At 35.0% G+C, this 26,710-nt stretch overlaps 2 protein-coding genes across 5 annotated transcripts; one reads left to right on the forward strand and one right to left on the reverse strand.

The window, feature by feature from the left end:
• Window positions 1-431: 431 nt before the first annotated feature.
• On the reverse strand, window positions 432-11,591 carry LOC106131163 (myosin heavy chain, clone 203). 3 transcript variants are annotated; one of them, XM_060944896.1, is made up of 18 exons: window positions 11,451-11,591; window positions 7,677-7,768; window positions 7,222-7,278; window positions 6,799-6,901; window positions 6,457-6,557; window positions 5,938-6,118; window positions 5,435-5,562; window positions 5,173-5,282; window positions 4,806-4,956; window positions 4,262-4,477; window positions 3,761-3,876; window positions 3,577-3,685; window positions 3,125-3,275; window positions 2,907-3,046; window positions 2,706-2,824; window positions 2,356-2,473; window positions 1,390-1,599; window positions 432-1,083 (listed from the first exon to the last, which is right to left on the reverse strand). In XM_060944896.1, exons 3-18 carry the CDS (start codon window positions 7,222-7,224, stop codon window positions 832-834), a joined length of 2,208 nt encoding a protein of 735 aa, XP_060800879.1. In that variant the 5' UTR covers window positions 7,225-7,278; window positions 7,677-7,768; window positions 11,451-11,591; the 3' UTR covers window positions 432-831. The 3 variants fall into 3 exon arrangements, with proteins under 3 accessions (XP_060800879.1, XP_060800880.1, XP_013185617.2); XM_060944897.1 differs by lacking the exon at window positions 11,451-11,591 and adding an exon at window positions 9,698-9,798; XM_013330163.2 differs by lacking the exon at window positions 11,451-11,591 and adding an exon at window positions 9,100-9,138 and having other exon boundaries at window positions 4,295-4,477.
• LOC106131277 (proton-coupled zinc antiporter SLC30A1) lies at window positions 11,588-26,670 on the forward strand. Of its 2 annotated transcripts, none has more exons than XM_013330314.2 (8): window positions 11,588-11,834; window positions 18,100-18,303; window positions 19,203-19,455; window positions 20,522-20,632; window positions 21,258-21,380; window positions 21,590-21,765; window positions 22,334-22,433; window positions 24,622-26,670. In XM_013330314.2, exons 2-8 carry the CDS (start codon window positions 18,115-18,117, stop codon window positions 24,747-24,749), a joined length of 1,080 nt encoding a protein of 359 aa, XP_013185768.1. In that variant the 5' UTR covers window positions 11,588-11,834; window positions 18,100-18,114; the 3' UTR covers window positions 24,750-26,670. The 2 variants fall into 2 exon arrangements, with proteins under 2 accessions (XP_013185768.1, XP_060800881.1); XM_060944898.1 differs by lacking the exon at window positions 11,588-11,834 and adding an exon at window positions 15,979-16,079.
• Window positions 26,671-26,710: the final 40 nt, after the last annotated feature.

Raw genomic sequence — 26,710 nt, forward strand, 5'->3', positions numbered from 1 at the left:
TTACTGCTTTTTGCATGAGAATGAAGGTGAGTGGGTGTATATCCAGCGTTTTTAAGCTGGTGTGTAAAGATTCAGGTATGATTTCTGTAGAAGATATCACGATAGGGACTATTTTTACTGTATCTACACGCCACTGACTTTTAAGTTCTATAGCAAGGTCTGTATATTTTTTCTGTTTGAGTAGATGAGAGATTGTGTGTGTTTGGGATTGCTACATCCATTAAATATACTTTATAAAGTGTAATGTCCGGTATATTATAATGTCTGTTAGTATGGTCCTGTTTCCAATACCTACAGCTACAGCACTCAGGGGAATCCAGAATTACTTGAGGTTTGTATTTATGGTAAGCAATTTGTGTAATCAGGGATAATGATTGATGAATGGCTGCAACCTTATTAATATTAAAACGTGATCATTAAAACGATAGAAGGAGAAAAATAAACATGGACTTATTTTCACATTTTTAACCTACAAAATTTAACAAAACTTAATCAGTGTAAAGAAGTAATTGTTTAGCCGCTTATTAACATTACACGATTTTGTCTTATTACCGATGATTAGCTGAAAAAAACGATTTTAAAAATTAACTGTTTTAAAAATAAACTATCAAAACGCTCGCCATTTGATAGCAGAGACTTTTCGACCGACCATGAATAAGTACTCGTTTCTTGTGTCTTTAGTGTATTAGTGACTGAACGAAAAGTTGAAAAACATTTAAGTATGTAAACCATGTTACGTTAACAGGCGGCTAAAGGGGCATCTTGTTCGTAAATGCAGCTTCGTAGAAATTGTAAACAATTTAAGTTCTTCGTATTTGATTTGAATATTTTTTAGAAAGGCCAACTCAAATTTTTCTTCGATGAGCAATGCTCTGCTGATGATGTGTGGTGCGTTCTCAAGACCTCCCTCTCTAAGATTGCTCTGCGGCGTTCCAGTTGCGTGCGCACGCGGTCTTCTCTTTCTAGCTGGAGACTCTGTGCGAGCACAGCGCTCTCTAGGCGGAGCACCCGGGTTCGCTCGGCCTGCAGAGCTGTCCAAGTCTCCGCAGCGTTTGCACACATTGATGACAACGATCGAGACACCTGCATAAGAAAATAACCAGTTTAAGAAAATATCAGTAACATTTAGAAATACCTAATCACATTTTCTAAAAATCGATTAGCGCATCTTGGATCTAATCTAGCTAAAGCTCCGAACTCTGAATGATTACTATACGATAAAACTGAACATAGAATCCCAACATGCGAGAATATTTTTTGTCAACCCTATTCTGTAAAAAATAAATAAATACCAAATTATGTACAAAAATTAATATATATATATATTAAAGTATATCAATTTATATAAATATGTATGTCGGTCACTAGGTCGATGGCAATAAAGCCTACCTCTGCATGACAACTGCCATCTAACGACGATGGTTCGGAGGCGTTTCCCTCGACCAGCGAGCTGAGGTCCCGCCTAGCCTTTAGGATTCTGGCGAACAGCGAGGCAGCCCGCTCGTGTCTCTCCAACATCAGCGCTCTTGAAGCTGCCGCCGTCACTAGTGCGTTACGCTCGCGCGATAGAGAGTCCACTTGCATGTGTAAGTCCAATAGCTGTCACACAAAAACTATTATTGACACTAGTGTACACCCGCAGCTCCGCCCGCGTTATCTCCCCCTAGAATACACAATCCAAATTCCAAGTCTCTAAACCCAGCGGTTTAGGCGGTGCGTGCGGTAATTTATCTGAATAGTCTTCAAACAGTCTATAATATAGTATAATATAGTAGATGATGAAGATGTACAAAATTAGATTAATTTAATTTAAGTTATTTTAAACTATAACGTTTACTACTTACATTTAAAATTTGTAACATTTGGGCAATTCGATGGACTGCGAAAATTAAACCAATCCACAAATCAGAAAGATTAATTGAACAATCATGCAAGTCGGCGCTTGCCTGCGACAACGTCTGACCGCTAGACAAACAAGGTACCAAACAAAAAAGGTTGTACCTATGTTCCGCTAATATCAAATGCAAATCGTTAAAAAATATATGTCATAGGAATAACAATTTTAAAGTACCTATCAGTGATTTAAATTTTGCTACTAAAATGTTAGTAACCTATACACGAAAATTTTAATTAATTTAAAACTATTATATTATTAACACTTAAGATTTTAATTTAGCAACATTTTCTACGAAAAAATAATAAGCAGTTAAAAAAAGCTTATTTTAAAAAAATTACTAAAAGATTATGTCTGTTATTTTTTTATGCCGCTAAGCCCACCTCTATCTGTTGTTGTCCTTTATATTAAGAAACAACATTTCCCAACTAAACAAACAATAAATAATATTTATGTCTTACTTCTGTCTGCAATTCTTGGAAGGGAATTTCTTTTGAATAACAATTATAATTTCTTAAGCGTTTGACCTCGAGCCGAAGAGATGTCAGTTGTTTTTCATAATGAGATGCATTTTGTTGCCTGAAATGAAAATATTAAAATAAATTAAATTAACGAAATGGTTCAATGATTTTTAAAGTTAAAGGGATTTTATGACTGCCATTCCGAATTACGACAGTCATCTATTCAGAAAGAGTCCTTTTTTTTCAATTTAATTCTCCTTTTATATATAATAGTTTAGTTTAACTCAAAAATTTTCGTTTATTTTCCTTTTCTAACTCAAATCAGTAATCATTTAACTGAAAAAACTTACATTACTTGTTCATTTTCCTTCAGCTGTTGAATTATATTCTGTAATTTAGAAATTTTCTTTTCTCGCTCTAAAAGCTCCGCAGCCATTTTATCCTGAAGTGAGTCGTCCACTTCCCCTTGCTAAAATAATAAGCAGTTTTAAAAAAAAGTAGGAAGTAACAATCTTAAGAAGACTTATATAAGTTTTAGAATTTATACATACCGCAATTTTATTTAACGAATTGAAAAAGTTATCTTTGTCAGCTCTACATTGCTTAAGCTCATCTTCAGTGCGCGCTAAAGCTTGTCTAGTATATTGGAGTTCAGTCCAAATTTCTGTTTCTCTATCAGTGGGCTCCGACTCTTTAAAATAATTGTAGAACAGTTAATTGTTTTCTGAAAGACTAAAATAAAAAACAATGACTTCTAATATATATTTACCTATAGACGGCAGAAACTCTACACAACGATTCCGTTCAATGTCAACTAGTTTAGCTGATCGTTCACGATATATTTGTAACTGATTTTCTAATTCCTTTATACGAGTTTCATATTGTGGCATTCGACTCTCCGCTGCTAACCTGTTTCTTTCCTAGAAAAGTCATATTCAATACTAAGTATTATCAAATAACCGTGAATATACTCGTATTTGGTTTATTTAAATACCGCAATTTCATACTACCTCTGACTACATAAACACAAGTAGTACCAATAATAGTACTACTAATACATTACCTTAAATTATTTAAAATCACCAACACCTGAGATACACCTGAGAGACCCATAAAAAAAGATGATCCAGACTTAAAAGTGTATCTATTTACATAAATCTATATAGAAATGAGAACATCGCATTATTAGCGTTGTATGGTTGTTTGAGATCGCATTCGCACCTGCTCAGCCACCTTGGCCGCCAGAGAGTCGATCCGCGCCCGCTGTTCCGCCTCCCGCGTCGCCGCCGCCTTCTCCGCCAGGTCCCCTTGCTCGCGCAGTTCCTTCACCCTTAAAAGGTTTCGGATGTCTTTTAACTTCCAGAACTCTTGGTATAAAAATGAAACAAAAATAAATTTAAAAAACCTAAGCTCGAGAGCGTCACGCTGGCGAGACAAAGCCTCGATCGTCATTTCCCCAGTTTTCGACATCTCGATCAACTTCCTTGACCGGGCGTCGTAACTGGTCTCTCGATGGCGGTACTGCAAAAAAATTGTAAAGGACTTTAAATAATTATTTACATTAAATATATTAACACATCTTTTTAAGAACTATTCACGCATTTGAGTTTCTTAAAAACCTGCTCACAAAAATAATAATTCAATCCATAATTTTTTTGTTTCTATCCAGCCAAGTTACTTAACCTTCATTATATACGAAACTTTGAGAACAGACTTAAATTGACCATGATTTCTATTATCTCCAAATGTCTTTTGGAATAAACTCTTACTCAACAATAGAGTCATGTTAGAAATGCGAGACTACCACTTTTTCTCTAAACAAAATGGAACAAGCAACGAAATACAGTAATGCGATTTCAGAATTCGATTGATCGGATTCAGATCGCAATGAAGATTGTCACTTCACTGCCTTCTGGGATTGATGTGCGTGACTGTTTACGAGTTGCTCGAGGTCTTTGTGCTTGCGGCGCGCTGCCTCCAAGTCTGCGCGCGTCTCTTTCAGCTGCCGCTCCAACGTGGCAATGCGCCCGCGCGCCACACGCAGCATGCTTTCGGCGGCCGCGACCACCTCCTTCAGTGACTCCCGCGCATTGCGCTCCTTTGTCAACTCGTCGTTCAGTTTCTGATCCAACGAAACAAAATTGCAAATAATTTTTATTTTTAAACTAACCAATTTATTTAAGCAAGCCCAAATCGAAAGATTATTTACAGTATGATAGGTAAATGTATTAACAGTAACTAATTTTGGAAATATTACCCAAAGATTTGAACTTATTACTTTCTCCATTTTTGTTGACAACCGTGAAAACGCCAACAAGGTTTTCTATTATTCTTCCACTTTAGAGTAATCTAATAGGTTAAATATCTACAATTATATATATATATATCATTATCTATAAGTATAAACATATATATCCAACAGTGGCAAATATGGTTAATAATATAATTACTTGATAACTAAGTCCTTCAGAAAGATGATCTTTAGTCCCATCAGTGGTCTCTTTTCTGTTGACGTCTTCCAGTCTATGCTGTAGCACTAAATTCTCTTTTTGCAGTCGATCTATTTTCTTTATCATCGTCTCGCGATCTAACCAAGGGATCCTTAATAAAAATAAAAGTAAAAGATATAAATATATTTAACAATAAGTCATGCTCTACTTTTTCCTGGTTTGGCTAGCAGTTTATGTTAGTGATGTGAAAGGCACATTTTCTTTGTAATTTAAGATTAGATTCCACCGTGAACCAACATATTAATTACTCGTCACTGAAAAACAGTTACATATATATAAAATACAAAAAAAAAAACATAATACTTACTTAGCCAAGTCTATACAGTAATTAACTTTTGACTTCAAATTTTCAGCGATTCCTGCCAGTAATCTGTGAAGTTTTTCGGTTTCAGCATCCCATTCAGCATTTTTTGCATTCTGCAAGGCAATCAATTTCTGTTTGTGTTTTTTAATACTATCAATTTTAATAATAGCTTAGCTTCTTAATAAAAGTGTAGCTACTACTGCTGAAGAAGAAGAAGAAGAGAACGTCAGAAAGCTTGATCTTACGAGTACAATTATATACGAACATTACGGTACTTGGCTCGTATAACATTGAGAAGCTCAATTCGTCGCGCCATCAACTCTGCACCCACTCCTAACACCTCTTCAGGAATTTGATTCAATTGTGCATTCAACTGCTGTAAAATCTGTAGACCTGCAACAGAACATACATTTTAAACCGTTTAAAATCTATAGCATAAAGTTTAGCATAAGATCCAAAAAAGGGAACATTTCTACTTTTTAAACTCAAAGTCTGTTACAGTTCCATCGTATCATTTATAACATCGTTCATCTTTGCAGTTGTTCTTCCGGGAGAGAATCTCGTTTATCTTGTCCTTATTTCTTATGATAAAAAAGGTGTAGGCAACCTTCTTACCAAGGCCTCCATGCGCCTCCATTGTTTGGGAATTATTTTACCAAAAACAGTTGTTAGATAGTTTTTTTCTTCTCGTCACGCTTTTTTACTACACATGAGAAAAATTTACTAAATAAGTTTTACTTTCAGAATCCAAAAATCAAAGCTACGTACTAAAAAGGCCGTTGATATCCGGATTAAGTGGAAGGTCCAAGTCTTCTCGTATCAACAGCAGCAGGTCATGCGGAGGCCAACCCGTCACCGACACCACCCGGACTTCACCCAGAGTCTCATCTTTAGTCCCCAGACGCATCTCCATCTCCCTCAACGAAGCATAGAGTTCTAGCACAACGTTCTGGAATGCAATATACTCGTAGCTTAAATATCTAAGGGATGTGGTATATTTTATAATTACGTGTTATTTTTTACTTCTTGATAAAGCAATGTAATAAGTTTTACGAAAAATAATTTACAGAGGCGTTCTGCTTCCCCGGGAAAGAGACGTGATAATATGGATACATATTTTTTCCTCGGTGACGTAACTAATTGCAACTATTGTTACTGAGATATTTGTATCTTTCCTTCAAATACAAATCAGAAAGGGCCGACATGTCAACATCATAAAAGCCCTCCTAAAAATAAGAATTAAACAAAACTTTTGTTATAATATATAAAATATTTATGTGTACATACTTGCTGTGGAATTAACATTTTCTTTTGCTTAAGAAACTCTCGTTTCTTTGTAGCTACCGATCTCATCAGTTTTCCTGCCATTGCATGTATTGACGCCTTTTCTGCAAAATTCCAAAATTATATTTGAAAATTACTTTCAACTGATTGTCATCTAGATATAACACGAAGATATTCTATTATTACCCACACCAAGGTTCTCCGCTTAACCCAATGGTAGACTGTTAGATAATGCTATTAGCATTAAGTCCGCCTATTGTACTTTACAAATTGTAATTGTTACAATAAAGAATAAATAAATAAATAAAATATTCTCACCGGCACTATACAATATTTTGCACAAACCTTGGTCGAGACAAGATGCGTCGCTCATTATGCTATGAGTTTCTGGTGCAGATACACTCGATTCAGCCAACGCCATCTTATCTATTGATTTTCTTGGTGTTTCCTAAATTTGAAGAAAGTTTAATACACTGGCACTGAATGATGGTTTTGAGAGTTAAAATTAGTCAGTAAAAGAACAACTTAACAATCAACCTATAATAAGGAGAAAAGAGAAAAAATAAAAAGGCCCTATTATCTTCATTTTGGTTTGGGTTTAGTATGATAACCCAATTAACCTCCACAAATGCTTTGACCGTTATATCAACAACCTCAGAATATTGATAACAAATACTGTCCTCGAATGAAGGTTTTCATTGTCGCCAGATACGTGCATTTCATAGAGACCTTCCTGAATTATTCAAAAAATGTAGTAAAAAAATTTACCATTGATGGAGATAAGCTTTGACATCTTCTATCGCCAATAGTCCTTCCGCCAGGGCTCTAGAATGATAATGGTGAGCTTAAATACGTATATTTATTTAACCGGTTCCCAAATACATCTTTTGTATCAGTTAAGGCAGTACGTAACACATGTCAAAAAAAAACAAAATGAATCATGATTTAAGATGCAGTTCTTAGAACACTGCGGGCGTGCGGAATGATTCTGGATGGTTATCTGAATGCAATCAAAATACCATGTAATGTATACATATTACATGCGAAACAAAATAGCCGCATCTTAATTTCCACCAGATATATTATTTAATAAGATATACTTATAAAATAATATATACTTCCTGGACTATAATTTTCCTAGTTCTAGTAGATCTAGATAGAGACTATCTAATGCACTTTATAGATTTTAAGTATTTAAAATCAGTATATCTTAGAATACATACCGGTGTTCTATTGATTGGGGGGTTCACTGAATGAGCCCTCTTGTTTAAGTTTGGCCGAACTCGCTTTTTCAATGGGGGTGCAGTGTCCGGTCCTAGACATCAGTTTTAAAGTTATATTATTCGGCATTTTTTGTTCAGTATATAATAGATATAATAAAAACGTTAATCTCTAAACCCAAATAACATTTTACTGTCGTCCTCGTTTTTATAATTTTCGGTTTCATTCATCTAACTGTCGACGAACTTATATTAAAATAGTGCGTGGAGGACGTGGATAAAGCAAAAAAAAATATGTAGAGATCCCGAAAAGTGGAAAGATTAAGACTCTGCCTGCCTGCCCGAGAGACGTGATCATGATCATAAGTGTTTATGTATTTTAAGTTATTTTCTTTGTATTCGTCGTTCTTCTGCTTGACCACAGCTCAAGTTAGGATGTTGTTCCGGTGCTCTAGGCTAGTGCTTACATTACGACATTTTAATACGATATAGAGGACTATTAGTGCAACTAGCTATATTTAATAAAATTACATACATACATACATATGATCACGTCTATATCCCTTGCGGGGTAGACAGAGCCAACAGTCTTGAAAAGACTGAATGGCCACGTTCAGCTATTTGGCTTAATGATAGAACCGAGATTCAAATAGTGACAGGTTGCTAGCCCATCGCCTAAAGGAGGAATCCTAAGTTTATAAGCCTATCCCTTAGTCGCCTTTTACGACATCCATGGGAAAGAGATGGAGTGGTCCTATTCTTTTTTGTAATAGTGCCGGGAACCACACGGCACTAATAAAATTAGATTTAGGTATATCAAGAGCATGAACACCGTTGCGTCCGGACAAAGTAAAGTGTTTTTCCACTTGGATTATTGGTTATCATGGCCCCGCTCCCTTTATTGGCTGATATGATAAAAATAAGATTACCGCTAAACAGGTCACTATTATTACCACAGTAAAATTCTTCTTACTTACACACATCACCGACCACATACTGTTTCACTTTAAAGATGACAAACATTACAAAGCCTTAAATAAAGAATTACATATCATCCATCAACATCCACCTCAGTTTGGTCGACTCGAAAGGTTCGACTGACAGGGAATGCCTTTTGGCATTAAGTCCACTTGTACATTTTACGTGCATAAAGTGTAAATTAATAAATAAATAAAATATCAGCTTTTGCTTGCGAAATTTCGAGGTACTCTTGACAATAAGTAGAGTTCTTAGTGACATGAAAGTGAAACATATAACAGTTTTTCTATAATAAAAACCGCATCATATGAAAATAAGTCTTTTATAATAGTTTATTTACATTTTACATTTTGATATCTATGTGGCGCTCAAAAAGCCTCGATCCCAGATAATTATAAGAATACCTATCCTTTAAGAACGTGTAATGTACAGACAAACTTAGGCTTACCAGAACGACCAGTAGGCTGCCGTGTGGCAGGCATCAGCCCAGATCTCAACATTGTAAATTTAATTTCCCCTTTTTTTAAATAATTTTGTAATAAAGGACAAATATTTAACTTAAAATTTCTTAAATATCAATTATGTTGACATATTGACAAAAATATATAGAAGAATGAGAAAAATGTCAATCTAATAAAAGATAAAAAATATTTTTGTTAAATGCTGAAATAAATACTTTTTTAATTTAGAAAGAAAGAAACCAAGAAATAGATTATTTAATATTTACAATATCAAAAAGTGATAATTGTTTTTAGGGAGAGCTCCCTCTCCAGAGAGATGAAGACGCGACTGAGACTTACACGGATGACGTGATAACTTTTCGTACCAACCTTCAGTAAGCACGAAAATGTTTACATATTATACTGATGGTTTATGTCTAATAGTACCTTGGTATTTTTTTGCCAAGAACCGTACAAATATTAGCCAAAAAGATAGATATTGCAGACGTATTTACATGACCTCGGTTTTCGATGGCCGCCAAATCCCGGCAAAATAATCACAAGTACGTATCGATAACAGTTTTCAGTAATATTTGCAAAACAAACCTTAAATATAAACTCGATAATGTGTGCTATTTATATGATAGTATTCTAACCGATAAGAACACCACCTAACTCCTGCGTTGCTATATAAAATCTGGCAAATGTCACTGAATTTCTACTTTACTTTGGAAACAGTACCTTATTTTGTGTTAGGTACGCTGCTAAATATGTCAATAAAGAACTTCCTTTTTTATTAAGTGGCCTTTAGCCGAAGTAGTAAAAGCCCAATATAAAATCAAACTTTCATCTAATAGAAAAGATAATACAACCACAACGTACGATTCCAAGATGATTTTAAGACTAAAAGTATATTGATACTTCAACTTAACTCTAAACGAAAACGTTTATGGTGGTGGACTGGTAGATTATAAGATTTGATCATATGTTGATGTCATTTGTTGCAGTGCAGATCACGCCAGAAATCAGCACATATCTCTTTCATTTCACAAAAAAACATCGAATATTGCCATAATGCATTATGAATGTTTACGATATTTGCGATGTTACTCTTTAAAATTTTGCATATTTAGAAGGACATGAGTAACTTTTTATACTATGCCATCCTTGAAAAATGGCCCATTTACTACGCTAGATATCATGACTAATGCATATTTTAGATTGATCACAAGGGAGAACTGCCGCTAAGTAATATAATTTCTATGACTTTTCGCGGCTATTTTTCCATGAGAAGGCGTGCTAAATTATTTGTGAAACGAAATTATTTTCCGTTTGTTCCAGTAGCGTTGCCAATTAGTTGCCAATTGGAAAATATAAGAATGTCTTACATCTTCAGCTGAAATAATAAACTTGCGTAAAAACCCCGTTGTTGTTATTGTGACAAATACTAAAGTCCCCGATTGACATGATAATTTAATTCTTATAATCACTTTTCATGGGGTATTTAACATCATTTGTCATGTTTTAGTTGTAATTGTAATAATTTAAATTAGATATTTTTATACTATATAAAATCTATATAATTAATAAATTTAAAACTATTGAAAGCCACTTCTTTAAAAATAAAAGAAAATATTTATCGCGCGACATAAAATATCAGCGATAACTAAGTCACATGCGATACGAAAGAAGATTATTTTCAGAAATATGTTTTGTGAAAATAAACTTCTTTTTTAAGTTTGTACATTTAATTCGGCTTTTATGAACTTGAAGATTCTAGTTTTTTAAAGAAATTTGTCCTTTACAAATTAAAATACATACATGCCTACTAATCATAAATTCTTGCAAATCGAGAATAGAAGAATTTCAAAGACCGAGACCAAACACAGAATAAAAAATCCTGTACACGTTGACAAATACCAGAAAGTAACTAACAAAGATTTTATTCTGAGATTTCGTAGTCACTCCACCCGAAATAAAGCGAAGAAAGTATGTATTAAAAAGTGATTTTATCTCCACGTCTCTATCTCTGTATAGTAACGTCACTCATAAACGAGTCGTATATTGAACAGAGATATTTCGGAACTTGAGCCTACGCACATAACGCCGTTCGGCCGTGACCTTAATGAACTAGCGCCCGTTATTGGCAAAAGATTCGGAATAAAGAACAAGATTTGGTTAAATTAATAAAAATTTATGAACTAAAAATATATAAAAGGTGTATTTTGGATAGTTTTATTTTCTAGGTAATTATATCAGCTGAGCAGTTTTTGTATATTTTCTAAATAACTATTTGGTTTGAAAGCAAAAGTGGACTTATTTTACTGATTAAAATCATAAAAAATGGGCGATAAAATACCTATTCGTTATTAGTAATTTTCCAATAAAACCAGCAGAAGAGACTTATTGTAAGCAATGCGAGTGAAGAATGGCTGCTGTGAGAACAACCGACAACCCAGCACTCACATGCTCGTCGCCTAACAATTGAGCCGCTCGCTTATCGGCGGAGACTCCGTCGATAAGCCCGAGAGTGCGCGCGCGCAGCCAGTGCCGCGACGCCCGCCGCATTAGCCCACCGCACACACTGCGCCGCTCAACAGTGCACGTTTCAACACTAAATAATATTATACAACGGCTATGAGCCTGAACCGTTGCCGGCAAGTGTTTACAAAACTTTGGTGTTGTGACCCGTTGCTTTATTTTAACCTGTGCGCTTGAACAGAAGCAAGACACTGCACATCGGGTAAGTCAATTTCAATTGAATCATTTTCAGAATGGTAACATCATTTTCAACAATAGCTAGACGAGATATAATTTGTAGGAGTTCGCACCGTTTTCGTGAGGCTATTAACCGAATTAGCGGGGCCGATGAAACAAAACAAAAATAAACCGGCATAGCGCTGGTAGAGGCGCAGTCGTCACGAGTTCACGCGCTGCCGCCGGCATGTTTATTTGTTTATTTGCAATCGTGGACATAGGTACTTATTTATTCTTCAGCTCTTCAGGTGCGATTGTAAAAATGTTAAAAAAAATTGCACCTTTATCTCTCCGCAGCGATTTATATGTATATGATAGCGCTCTAGATTTTGTACTTGCATTTATTATTTACCAGCGATTAGTTACCTGGCTTCGTACAGGTAACATTTTTACATACTTATATATTCCTCTTCAATCACTTTTTCTATTAGGAAAAACTGCATCGAAATCCGTTATGTAGTTTTAAAGACATAGGAAAGGACTCGGGCAGCGACTGTGTTTTATAATATGAGTGATTAAAAATAGTCATAAAATCGTAGTCAAAAATACATGGACAAAATCAATAAAGTGCATATCCCAACTGAACTTCAGAGCCTGAGGATGCTATTATATAAGATTATACAAAAATATAAGAGTGTCAAATACATAAATGAGTCACTTGTGTTGTCTCCCCAACCACAAAGAAAACGTATGGAGTAACGTAAAAGGTCTAGCTGTTGTCCACTCCGCACCACTTGTTACATGAAACTCCACAAATATACAAGTATTTGACACATGGTTACCTTTTACCATGTGTTATGTGTTTGTGTTTGGCTGCGTTGGTTTGTGACATGCGTCAACCGCGCGTGCCTACCCACAGAGGCTACCCAACCAGAAAGCATTGCACGTTTATTTTCTCTGACCTTTCTATTTTCACTCATCTCTGTTACAATGAAAATGATATTTGTGAAATCTATGTCACAATGAACAAAATAACTTTGTAACATTTTCACCATTACAACAAATGCACCGAACGAATCGTGGCCTAATGGGCAGACCAGGCCTAATAAAAAGAAATAAGTAGGTAACTAAGTACCTGCTTTAGATTGATTTTGTTATGGTAGAAAAGCCAATTGTATTATTTTCACATTAATGTATATTTACAGTTATTAATAAGGTAGATAATTAAGGGTATAATTTTTTAGTTTTTCAAAATGCATAGTACTTACCTATAGGTCAGTGAACTGTGTGTCAACAACTTTCTAGTTTCCGCGGTCTCTACACTAACTTCCGACCACTAGGTGGCTTTATTATTATTTGTTTGTTACTAATTTATATAATAACCCTTATTAAGGAAACACACAACATCATCTTACTGGCGTTAGACTCAGTTGTGTCCTCAGCTCTCCGGAGAGGACCTCGAGGTGCAGCGCCTATGACGGTTTACATGAAGTAATTTACGTCTGACATCTGCAAACTTTGCAAAGCTTATACGCTATAAGTATACATAAACATATCGATGAATATAATAAATTGAAATAATTTACTCTCTAGGAATATCTAGGTAGACACACTACCAAATTTATGATGCTCAATGGATTCTAAACATATGTATGCATTCGTACATTCTAAAATCGAATCACTTAAATATTGTATCATAATGGGAAGTGATAAACCATTTAATGAGTTTTAGTGTTACTAACTTACCATGTCATAACACTTTCGTCAAGCATTAGAAACTTATTATATGGTAGAAAAGTTTACTTTGAACGAAGGCCATGCGTAATATTACAATAGTAAACTAGTAGTACTTACATAAGTTAATAAATACTTCGACTGTATGTACGAAATTGGATTCTTTCTTTCATACATATGTATAGAGAGTGACATTTAGATATTCTGTTCTAGATCTTTTACCCTATTCACGAGAAGGTATATGAATATAATTGTATAGTATATATATAGTAGATTACTTATACTCGTACGCAGATTTCAATTGTATGTCATTAGATAAAAAAAATATTATTTTTATTTTGTTCCAACCTAATATACCTTTTATTATGACAACAAAAGACAGCTGAGATTACCGGTAGAGCAACGTAATCAATTCCCATAGCAAACGTTTACTTGAAGAACAGATTTTGTAATGATAATAGTAATTATTTAGACATGTAAAATATCATACAGTTCTATTCATTCTGTTAGGACCTTTAGGACCTGTTTAGTTACCTGCGTTTTGGAACAAAAAGCTCAGAATACTATCGGATATTCGCTATCATTAATTTAACATCTCACACAAATGTTTGCATGAAGAGAGGTTTTTTATTTCAAGCACTCGTTTACATTTCTTGTTAGAAGAAGCGCGGCGTAGTTAATCAAAACAAATAAAAAAATGAGGTCAATGCTGCCTACAGATAGAATAGTGTCTTCCTCTTCTCCTGTCTGTATTTCTAGTCGATTTGGGTCATTAACAAATTCCAACAAAGTGAGGTTATTCTTTTTAGATATTTTTATTTGTTAAACATTATTACTTTATATTTAATTAAGCCTCAAGTTAAACATTTTAGTGACCTTGTCTTGGGATATTTGTTATTTTATTTAGTAATAGACTTTTCGTTTATTTATACATATTTATAAAATTTCAGGACAGGGTCGTTTAATGAACAATTTAATCTTCAATCTCAACCAACATCCTAACCATTAAATATTAGCCACAAAATATAAGCCCCTATTAAAAATAACTCCCCTTGGTTATTGCCCAGCAGACTAAACAACATGGCCAGCTTAACTTCTAAAGTCAAAACAATAATAGCTGTTCTGAGTCTTCGATACTGGATGATAAAAGATGACATTAGAAATCTAGAGCTTAGCAGTGTGATGGTATTCAGTTACCAATACAATTGTATCGTTGAACCGAGCCGAGCAGTCACAAAAACAGCAAGTCAGATAAATAGAGCGCGAAGTTTCACTTGTAAAGAACCTACACCGTTACCTGTTTTAAGGTATATTCGTCGTTAACCGTTATAAATACAGAAGACTAAACATAAATAAAATATTATTTTGTGAAATGAATATAAATTGCCTTGGCATACCACACAGTTACCTATATCTGAGGTTACCTAAGCTAACGCACAGAATTCTAGCGTGCTTGAGCGTTATATATAATTATATAGCTATTAACTAAATGTTTATAATATTTTTGCATATTAAAATTAAAACCTTCTGAAAAGTGTCCAATGTAGGAATATAAATTACAATTTGAATTTTATTTTATAACATTAAAGCGGTTCCCCAATCTTCATTAAGTCTACTTGTAGACTATCTAAGTACTTGTACTTACATATGTAGTTACATGAAAACAGGTGAAGTCGTGGGCCAAATTTGAAATCTGTGCAGACGGTATTAGGTACTTAATGTAAAAATGCATCTATGTCCAAATACACCATTGGCTCTTGGGCCCGCCTCAATTGGCGGAGATCACCCATTAATTTCTAAGTGCTATTTTCCTCTACTGAACTCAGTACAATCATTCATCTACAATGTATCAGACAGTTTGTAATCTCATAAATCGCCACCTTGATTCAAATTTATGCTACATATTTAGTTAATTAATATGTTAATCCAAATTTATTTATAGTGTGGCATCTTATTGACGTAAAAAGCCTTGTTTTTCCTCACAATCCCCATATAAAGCGGATTTTGATAGAAATACGCCATAGTGTCTAATTAACGAGATTCATAGCGGAGGTGTAAATAACGTAAATAACGCGATAAATTAAGGTGATTTTTGAATAGCAGAGATGAACAGTTCATGAAGTGTAATTAGCCTTTTCTTGAGTTTCTAGTGGTGGGATTAATAATAATATACATAGTAAATAAGAAAACAGTAATTAAACTTTCAATACAATTTTAAAAACTGAAATAACACTAAGTAGTATTTACAGTTTATTTTGTTTTTTTAAGATATCTTAATGCATAGTAATAGAAAAAAATCTTCAAATTTCGATAAAGCAATAAAAACTGTAAAGTCTGAAATTTTTCAAGGAATAGCCGCTAGTGTAATCGCATACGTGATAGCACACATTTTGCAATAGCTATCAAAATAGCAGTTGTGATAACATTTAGCATAGTGAGAGATAAGATATTGACGAATCTCTTTTCATCAGTTTATATTCTACAGTGTGTTCATGAAGTGGTTCAGTTTCCTAAATAGTTACGTTGAAAACTAAAAATTATTACAGTCTCGATAACGGTAATACACTTTTAGAGGAATAAAAGTTTAAAGTATTTGATAACTTTATAACTTTAATATCAAACCAGACACATTTTGTCATCTAATCATCATCATCATCTCACAATGCAGCTATGCCTACGTTTGAAGATCACGACATTACTTTTTCCCGGCCAATCGAATCTAATAAGATGGCTATATAGTAAAGACCAGACAGTTTAAATCCAAATAGAGAATAAACCAGTTGCGACTCCTACACGCCGCCACCGTTAGACACCATTCAATGGATACTGTGCGACTAACAACTTTCCTAAAAAGCCATAGTAAACATGCTACTTTAGTAGTAGTAACTCTTTTCGAAAGCAGAGCTAGTTATACCGTCGTTGAAATACAAAGCTGCAAAGTCAATCACTAGATCGTGACAAGCTTCTTTCTAAGGAAAAAAAATTGCGGCTGCTTACTCGTTACCACCATACTTTTTTACAAACAGCGCAAACAAAATAGTAGAGGTTAATTTTAAATTTAGAGTCACAAATTACTGTCTGTTATTATTTATATGTTACCGTGTTTAGCTGTGATATTCCACAAAAACTTTTTTAAAAAGTATCGCGTGTATTCGGCCCTTTCTCTTGAACTTGATAATAACCGTCTTATAATATTATGACTCATTTTTCATAGCACAGCGAAACCGGTTCTTACAAAAAATCTATGTCATATGCGCGGTTTTAGACATACATACATTTATTTGATGCGGGTGAAGTGTGACTTGCGATTACAACCCGAAACTATGATACATTTCTCCAGCGTATTATAATTACTTGTGAACGAGTTACATTATAAAAAGCCCTCTTGCCCATTTTATTCAGACTAGGACAAATTAAAAAGAAATATTTATAACACTAGAATAAGAACATACTAATATAGCACCGGACTTCAGTCTTTGATCAATTCATTTGAAGTACAGCTATTGTTTGGTAGTCATATCTTATATTATCGTCACTTAAACAATATCGATAGCTCCCTACTTAAGACTACTAATTATTAAATAACACATAATAAATAAAAAATATAACGACACACTGGCATACTTTCAAAGATCATACAGAATTCAGAACAGGTAAAGTTTGTTCACATAATTTTTTCAACTTATAATGAACAATGTGTTTTTAAAATTTTTTTTTATTATTTACCTACATATTCATTCTATATTATATATATTTTTATTATATATATACATATTTATATTCCTTCATAACCCTATCTTAAGCAATACTGTAAACAAAATTTATAAGGTTTTTTAAGAGTTAAATTATTTATTAAATTAAGCTTACTTTTATTAACAAGATTTTGCCCGCGACATTCTCAGAATATTTTTACGAAAATCCTGTATCAAATTTCAGCTTTCTTCGACTAATGGTTTGGGCACTACGTTGGTCAAACTGTTAGTAAATATATATCAGCAGCTCCTTTTGCGAGTTAACACTCGTATTCAGGGTTATTCTTTATCATCTTCGTTAAACGAAATCCCGAAAAAAATATCAGCTTCTTCATGCAAAAAGTGCACGCACAAGCAAACAAAACAGCAGATTTTTTCCCAGACCCACGGTAGTTCCATAGTAAAAGTTGTTCAGTGAGATTTACTGATTCACCAAGATTTTAGTAAGGTTTAATTTAAAAGGTTTCCAATTAATTAAAAATAACCCTCTAAGTTAATAAATCTAGAGGTAAAGTAAAGACAAGACAGTTTAAATCCATAGTTATCTTATTCTAGTGTTATAAATATTTCTTTTTAATTTGTCCTAGTCTGAATAAAATGGCAAGAGGGCTTTTTATACTGTAACTCATTCACAAGTAATTATAATACGCCGGAGAAATGTATCTTAGTTTAGGGTATATATATATATATATATATAATTAGTTGATGCGGGTGAAGTGTGACTTGCGATTACAACATGTATGTATATATATATATATATATATATAGAGTTAAATAAATATATATATATATATGTATTTATTTAACTCTCATCATGTTTACCAGGCATAACAAGCAAGGATGGCGATGAAAGAATGGTTGCAATGGCTGCCGCCGCCGCGGTCTCTACTCGCCCTGCTGCTAGCGGTAGCCGGCTTCAGCGGGCGGCTGTTCGCGTCGCACTTCACACACTCGCCAACCCTACTCGTTGATGCTTGCCATTCCCTGTGCAGGCTCGTTGGCTTGGTCACAACCCTAATAGCTTATAAGGTATGGTTAAATTTAAACAAAGAATTTTTAAATATATCAAACAAAGATATATAGGTATGATCTTTATGATAAAGTGATTCCGAAGATTCCGGAAACTAAAAGATTAAATGAGTAGCATTAGTAACTACTTCATTCGTTTTGATGGTCTCATTTAATACACTCGATAACCTAATGAATAAAAAAAACAGGTTTATACGAATATTATAATTTTATGTTGTTATTTGGTGGACGATTTAAATATCGTGTTCTCGTAACTTCAAAACGCGTAATCTGGATAAAAAATATTTTTACGTGAACATTTTCAAATGTTGCCGAAAATGGAATGTTTATAAAAGAAATTAATTCTTTTATGGTAATAAAGTTCTTTCACGTACAATAATGGAATTACAAACTAGCAACTTGTCACGTGACTATATGTATGTATATATTATAGTTTGTTTGTATTCACACAAATATATAATCACTTCTTTATCCCTTACGGGGTAGACAGAGCTGACAGTCTTGAAAAAGCTGAGAGGCCACATTCAGTTGTTTAGCCTAATGCGAGAATTGAAATTACAATAGAGTCAGGTTACTAGCTCATCGCCTATAAAACTAATCCCAAGTTTAGAAGCCTATCCCTTAGTCGTCTTTTACGACATCCATGGGAAATATATGGAATTGTTTTATTCTAAAGTGCCGAAAGCCACAAGGCACTATAGTCCTGGGCGATCTCGATATGAGCTAAAAAGGCAACCAAAGAAAAAAATCAGGTTCTATTCTAATCAGATCTAAAATACCCAACACGCATTTAAATAAACTACTTTTTCTACACAAATTGTTTTTTTTTTCCATTATAAAAATCAATTATAAAAATTCCCGTCGACTGGAATCATTAAACTTAGGTTTTTTATTCCCAGTACGAAAGAGCCGACGAAGGCGCCGGTAGAGAAGGCAAGCTTCGCAATACATTCGGCTGGGCGCGTATCGAGGTGGTGGGCCGTCTTTCAGTGCACGTACTGTTCGCATCATTCGCGCTAGCGCTGGTGGTGAATGCTCTGCAGCTTGGAGTCCACTCCTCACACGGCCAACCCCCAAGATACCCGAAGGTCATCGTTGGAAGCGCCGTCATTGGCCTACTACTGTACATTATTAATTACATGCTTTTGGCTGGTAAGTGTTGTGACTGGAGGCTATTTAATCACATTATTTACTGATAAGAATCGTCGTTAATATGTATCCTTTATATAAATTATTAAGCCATCTAGCTGACTGTGACCTGAAGTCTTCTCTGGACTGTTGACTTTGTATGCCCCGGACTGTTGACTTTATACAGGGGATAAATACGTGATATATGAAGGTATGAACTGCTGAAAACACAACAATATGAAGGACAGAAAGAGAATTATCGTTATTTACATTACGACCCAGTTGATACTTATCAACACCATAATCTTCTTAAAAACAGACCGTGACCTTTGCGTTAGCTAGATTTTGATGCGGAAATTGATATACATTTCAGAATAAATCAAAGCGAATTAATGAATTAGTGACAAAATAATAAATTAAAAATGTACATAAAATTAGTATTTAAAAAACGTGCATGAGATAAATCTTGATTACTTGAATATTTATCTGGAAAACCTCTGGTTTTACCTTTAAAAGTTTAAAAAAGCTGATGATAGTATCTATAATGTAATTTGTAAACATACAAGAATAGGTAAACCACCTACCCTTAGAATAATTTATCTGAATATTCTTGAGAAGAGAGAGCAATTCCGAACAAAAACCAATAACAAAATATTGAATAATATATTTCTAATGACGATATTTTCCAACAAAAGATTGTTTAAGTAAGCATCATACTGAATTCCTATAAAGTATGGAATTTGATACCAAGCAGGCGATTGTTTTGATATCCTATATGGATTGCGTATAGCTGGGTACCGACGGTAGCTTTCAAACAACTGGTGTTTAAAGTACATACGAGTATAATCAGTATGCTTAACAATAATACTGCATTTCTAGGTAATCTATCATTATCTGTAAGTGTATATACAAGTACTAAAACGCACAGTGGATAGTACTCATGTATTTTATAAAACAAGATACTTAAATTAATGAACAATAATAAGATAATAAGTACACCTACTGCAAATTGCCATTAGCCCCAAAAAAATGTAAAATTATGTGCACGCCGAAACGAACGAAATGGATATAATAGCGAGTATATTTTCAGGTCGAGAACTTAGCTACAGCCGTCGCCTCAGCATGACGGAGGGCGGGGGGGTGGTGCTGAAGACGGGCGCCGGGGAGCCTATCCTGACGCATGCTCCTACAGACATCGCTAGTAAGTACCATTCCATTAGATAAATACCAATAAAGCCTAAGAAGTTTATTGGAAACTGGAAAGACAGGCAGGGACTACCAGCCAAAGAGGCATAACATTCAGAATTTAAGAATTACGGAAGGCAAAAGGTACATCTGTAGGAAATAATGTTCGTCGATCACACATTCCCTGTAATATTGTTTGCAACCCATTGTTCACTTGAATCAATAGCATATTGTGAGAAAAATATAATGAGGTACACACAATATTATCATAATGAGAGAGGATGATAACGAATATGTATTACACTTAAGTAGCAATCATATGTCAGATAATGAAAAAAAAACGCAATATACGGCGTACGGGTACAATAATCTAAGGGTACAGTACTTATCCTTATCTATGATTGCCATAGACTATGATACCTTGAAACTTATTTTAATTACCTATCTGTAAGTTGTTATTTAATGCACTCTTAGTTGTTAGCAGGGTCTTTTTATCTTTATTTACATACTATTTTGTGCCAGAAATCTGTGAGATCTTAGATAAAATAATGCTTTTAAAGCCTCCCCAAAAAAGACGGAACGGGAGAAATTCTGAAGTCGCTGTGCAGGATAATTATATAATGTTCCGTTTTGTTTCTCAGGCAGCCTATTCGTAATTGGCGCTGGGCTGACGCTGGAGTGGGAGCCCGAGGCTGCAAAGATTGCTGACCCAGCACTGTCCGCCGTTGCTGCCATCGTCCTGGTCATCTTTAATTACCCCTTCTGTATGTCATTTGTAATCAAACCTAAAAATAACTTTTCATTTTAATAACGTTAGAGTAACATTAGAGTTAATACCAACTAACTGGGTATTTGAATTAGTTTCATATATTTTCGTAGCGTATTTATAAAACATTCAGGAACGAAATATGTACAGCACTATAAATGAATCGCGACTCTGTGCAAGTCTTTATAACGATAAACTTTTATACAGTGCGTTCAGCGGGATTGGTGCTTCTGCAAACGGTGCCTGAAGGCCTGGGCGCGTGCGAGTTGCGCGCGGCTGCGCTGCGTCTTCCCGGCGTGCTGGCCATCCACGAGCTGCACGTGTGGCAGCTACACAGAGACAGGGTCGTCGCCACGGCACATGTCGCCTACGCCTCACATAAGGTACTTTACTACCACAACTAGCCTTTAGCACGGTTGATGCTTCTACCGGAAGGTCTGGCGCTTGCGAGATGCGGGTGTGACCGCTAGGTACACCGGGACAGGGAAGACACTTGCTCCGCCTCGCATATGGCGAATCATTTCTACAACTAGCTTTTAGCGAAGTGGGTGCTACTGAAAACGGCGCCTTAGGATCTTAGCGCATGTTAGCTGCGTTTTTCAATTCGAATTCATTCTGAGAATATAGAAGATTGCTTTGATGCGAATATAGAACCGACCGGAAATAAAGCCAGATGGATTGTGAGTATTATTTAGAAGTTATTGCGGGTATTTTAGGTATATGTACTCCAAAAGGATAGTCTGAGTAACATTGAAGTATTTCGTAATCTTATCGAAGGTACTGGTCTATAAAATTGATAACTTATAATACACGGGTTTCATTTAATTTAGGTAAATTTGGTTCTAGATATGTTATCTTGAGATATAGGTATAATTGTGAAACATTGTTGCGGTAATCTTTAATTAATATGCTACTGTTATTGTTTTTAATATGTCCTAATTTTGTTCTAAGGATTACCTGAAAAGTTCAAGCCTCGTTTGCGACCTGTTCAAACGCCACGGAATCGGTCTAGTCACTCTGCAGCCAGAGTTTAACCTTGCTTCATTTGCTGGTAAGAATAATTTAAACGCGTTAGCGAGCTTTATATTCTTATCAAAATGGTCACAAAGTAGTACTTATTGCCCGTATTACAGGTATTACTTTAATGCAAAGCAATAATCACAAACGTCGCAGCTATATGATTAGTAGAGGAAAAGGTGCAATTGTGGCCCCCTACTTTGCTTTTGAGGCTTTATAAAAAAAGTAAAGTACCTAAAAACTTGAAACACACTTTATAGGGTTCTTTAATCATTTGTTTATGCATATTTAACTATGGAATAAATAAAACTCGTACCGGATAATCAGAAATAATATTTATTGTTAAGTAATCAAATTTGGCATAATGAGATCAAGTGATGGTTATGTGGCACCCTGGGGGGTCATATTAAATGTATTGCACAATTGAAACCTAACGGCAAAAATCACAAATATAATAGTCGCCTTCTGGACCTGCACAGGCTGTATGAGCCCATAATTCGCAACTCTGACACTGTATCCATTGCTCTCCAGGTCTGTCATTTGAATAGTTGGTTTCGCAGAACACGCAGAGAACATCTGTATTTTCAGGAACTCTATTCAAATCTGAGCTGTCATCACCGGAATCGGTATTTTTTGCTCCACTGTCAGAGCTACTGCTGGATGTAACATCTCTCTGGCGCCGACCAGCTTGGCTAGTGCCTCCTCCACCGCGATCACGCTGACACCATCTCCACGAGGACGTCGTCGTCCTCGTCCACGCGCTCGTCCTCGAGTCTCTGCTAAGCGCAAAGATTCAGTCAGTTGATTTTTGTAAGGCGATGATGTAATTACTTTTGCTGTTGTCGTCTTTCTACCACGATTAGAAGTCCTAGTCTTGGCCTGAGGTATTGGCTGAATGTCCTCTGGAAGAATCAAACTATTCTGCGGTTCTTGTGGCTCTGTATTTATGCTTGGTGGACATTGGCCAGCATCAAGACTTGTATCATCATTATCAGGCATAGAAGATGTTTGACCACTTCTAGATGCTTCCTCTATAAAATCGACGTCTGTGAATACTTGAGGATTGAAAGGATAGATGCCAGTTGCACGAAAACCATTAACTGCAATTTCTCCCGTCGTGCTCCTAATATATGCTCGGCCAAGAAGCTCAGCAATGTCGAATGGTTTCAGCAATCTTTCAGAATGCAAATGAAACTTCCGAATCTCCTCACTGTAATAGCATTTTACGGCGCCCATGAAAGTTTTGTCCAAAGGTTGGACCTTGTGCGTTGTATGAGGTGGGAAACTGATAATAGTGACATGGTTCTCGTGAGCTAACTCTATTATTTTTACGTTCCGAGAATGGCTGTAATGGCCGTCAAAGATAAGTAATATAGGAGATTCCACATTTGGGTTTGTTTTATCAATGATATGCCTGAACCATTCAGTGAACAAATTCGATTGGATCCAACCAGATGGATGGACTTTACCAATCGATCCAGGTGGAGCACCTTTCTTGGTCTTACATGTAATGTGACCCCCGGGACCACAATACAACCAGTGTGAGGGGGTCGCATTATAAATATTGATATTATCAAAACAAACATACATAACATATTTATAAAATGCTTAAATTTCATAATTACCTTTGAAATCCCGCAGAAGAATGTTCAATGAATATAACGTGCAAACACAAAAATACAAAATCGATAGTTTTCAATTTTTACGCAATTAAAATCACAGCAGTTAAAAACTTTTCTCACAAACGTGTTTCGACTGATTCAAATGACGGATAAACGAAGCTACTTCTGACGGATTTGATGGGTGCTAAATATTGCTGTCACAACCAGCATTTAGTTCCACCAAAAATATGCGATATGGCGTTATTAGAAAGTATTAATATCAATGGGGGCCAAAATACATGCGGGGGCCACAATTGCACCTTTTCCTCTACAAGTCGAAGGTGCAAATAAAAAGCGACCATACTTGTCAAGTAATAAGGTAGGGTTTAAGTGAAAAGATCTGACTTTACTATCTATGTTACAGCTCTATGAATGGCATCTGTTTTAAAAATCTCAACTATGAGTATTTAACGCGAAAAATGTTCTTCTTTACAATCCAATAGATTACAGCGTTGTAAATATATTGGCTAAATCTAAATTAGATCTAGATGTATTCGAACCTAAATTAAACTAATCACAGTGACGTGGATGTCAACTTATCAAAATTATCTCTTACAACAGGTACAGATGAGGAGAAAAAGGCTAGCATAGAGTTCGCAAATATAGCCTGCTCCAGGCCTTGTGCCAAGGAGTGCACGGCGCGCCGCTGTTGCGAGCCCCCGAGGAAACCCTGTATCACGCAAGCCTAGCTCATATTGGGAAGCATGACGTCACTAGTTTCCCGGATATTTCAATACCACATGTGTTCCCTTACACGAAGTACTAAAAAAAGTACTTTTTTTATAAATAATATCGTAAAAATTTGTATTCAAATTAAATTTCAGGCATTTTGCTACGTGAATGTACATAGTACGACGTTCAGATGTGTGACATCGAAGCCAGGGTGCATTTTGTAAATATTATCGTATAAGTGTATTAGCCCATCCGATTATTCATCTATTTAAGCTAGGCCTAAGATAGAAACAACCAAAGAAGCAATATCCGATCGCTGCCGTTTTTCTAATCGGGTTTAATAATGACAGCGCGTTGAACTGCAAGTGAAAGTGGATTTGTGAAGACATGGTTCGACTCACCTCGTTATGTCACTTACTGCATCGTATGGTGGTTACCTAGTTACAGAATGACGTTGAAGAGGCAAGGAACTATTGTTGTAAATGATACTTTTGCAATGCGACTATTCAGTGTGAGATCCATTGAATCCCAACCAATATTATAAATGCGAACGTTTATTTGTTCATTTGTTGTCTCTTCACACGTTATCTTTTGAACTATCTGCTTGAAATTTGCGTATATATGTCTGGAGAAGGACAAAGGGTACTTTTTATCCTGGTAAAAATTACCGTACCCGGGGGATTTGCGAAAAATCTGTATTTTTTAAAGGGTAACGCTAAATTCACGCGCGCGTAGCTTCGGGTAAATACTAGGTGTTGAAAATATCTGTAGACACATTACCTAAGTGAGCTTTATCAATATCTTACATCGAGTTAATTGCCCTTTACCTGTAAAGAATATAAAGCATAAAAATAAATAGTAATTAATTATATTTAAAAAAATATTGTACATACGACTAATACGCGTAAGTGAGAATTATATCATCCTTTGTAAATATTTTGTGAAGTAAATCTTACGCAACCTTAAGATGATACATATATATCATCACGTCTTTATCCCTTGCGGGGAAGACGGAGCCTTCTGTCTTGAAAAGACTGATAGACCTTGTCCAAGTGTTTAGTTAAATGATAGAATCAATTTTATTCAAATAGTGACAGGTTGTTAGCCCATCGCCTAAAAGAAGATTCCCAAGTTTATTTAGTTGTACTAACATTTGATATGGATTTTATCTGAAATAAACGATTATTATTATTATTATTATACCTAAGCCTATCCCTTAGTCGCCTTTTAGACATCCATGGGAACGAGATGGAATGGTCCTATTCTTTTTTTTATTGGTGCCGTGAGCCACACGGTAATTTAAGATGATAGTCTACACAATAGCCTGTAATCGTAAAATAATTGTATGGTAAACTATATCTTACCAACAACTACATATCATGCTCTCACAATTAAAACAGTCACAATCTTCTCGAAAGGAAGATCCGAACAGGGTATTTAAAATATATAGGTTGTCCAATGATTTGCTCAAAATATTGGTAGTTTCTTATAGAAGTTACAGAAGAGTTATGCCTGCTATTTTTTAAAATAAAATTACAAATGTTTTCATCGATATACCTACTCCATGACATAAATTTCATATTTTTCGGACGTTAAATCCGTCTAAAAAGCATTTCGGATTTTTTTGTATAAAAGTGCAATATATAAGACGTATCGTGACAACGCAATTTCAGTAGGTACAATAATTAGTAAAAAGATGAGCTGCATTTGGTTTTGATAATAACGACGAGTGGTGTACAAAGAGACTGTGATGTTCTTAGACAGTATTATCTTAGGGCAGCTAATTAGCCAGGGTCAATGTTTGTAAATTTAATATACCATTACGACAACACATAATGTCATTTACATTTTAAGTGTTCCTGTACAAAGTTTTGTTGACAACCAATAAGTAGTTAGGTATAGAAAAATAAATATATTTTGACAATTATAATATCATAACGAGGTTTTTTATTTAAACTCTATCAAAAGACAAATTGTG

Source organism: Amyelois transitella, chromosome 6, assembly GCF_032362555.1.
Source record: "Amyelois transitella isolate CPQ chromosome 6, ilAmyTran1.1, whole genome shotgun sequence".
Taxonomy (NCBI): Eukaryota; Metazoa; Arthropoda; class Insecta; order Lepidoptera; family Pyralidae; genus Amyelois; species Amyelois transitella.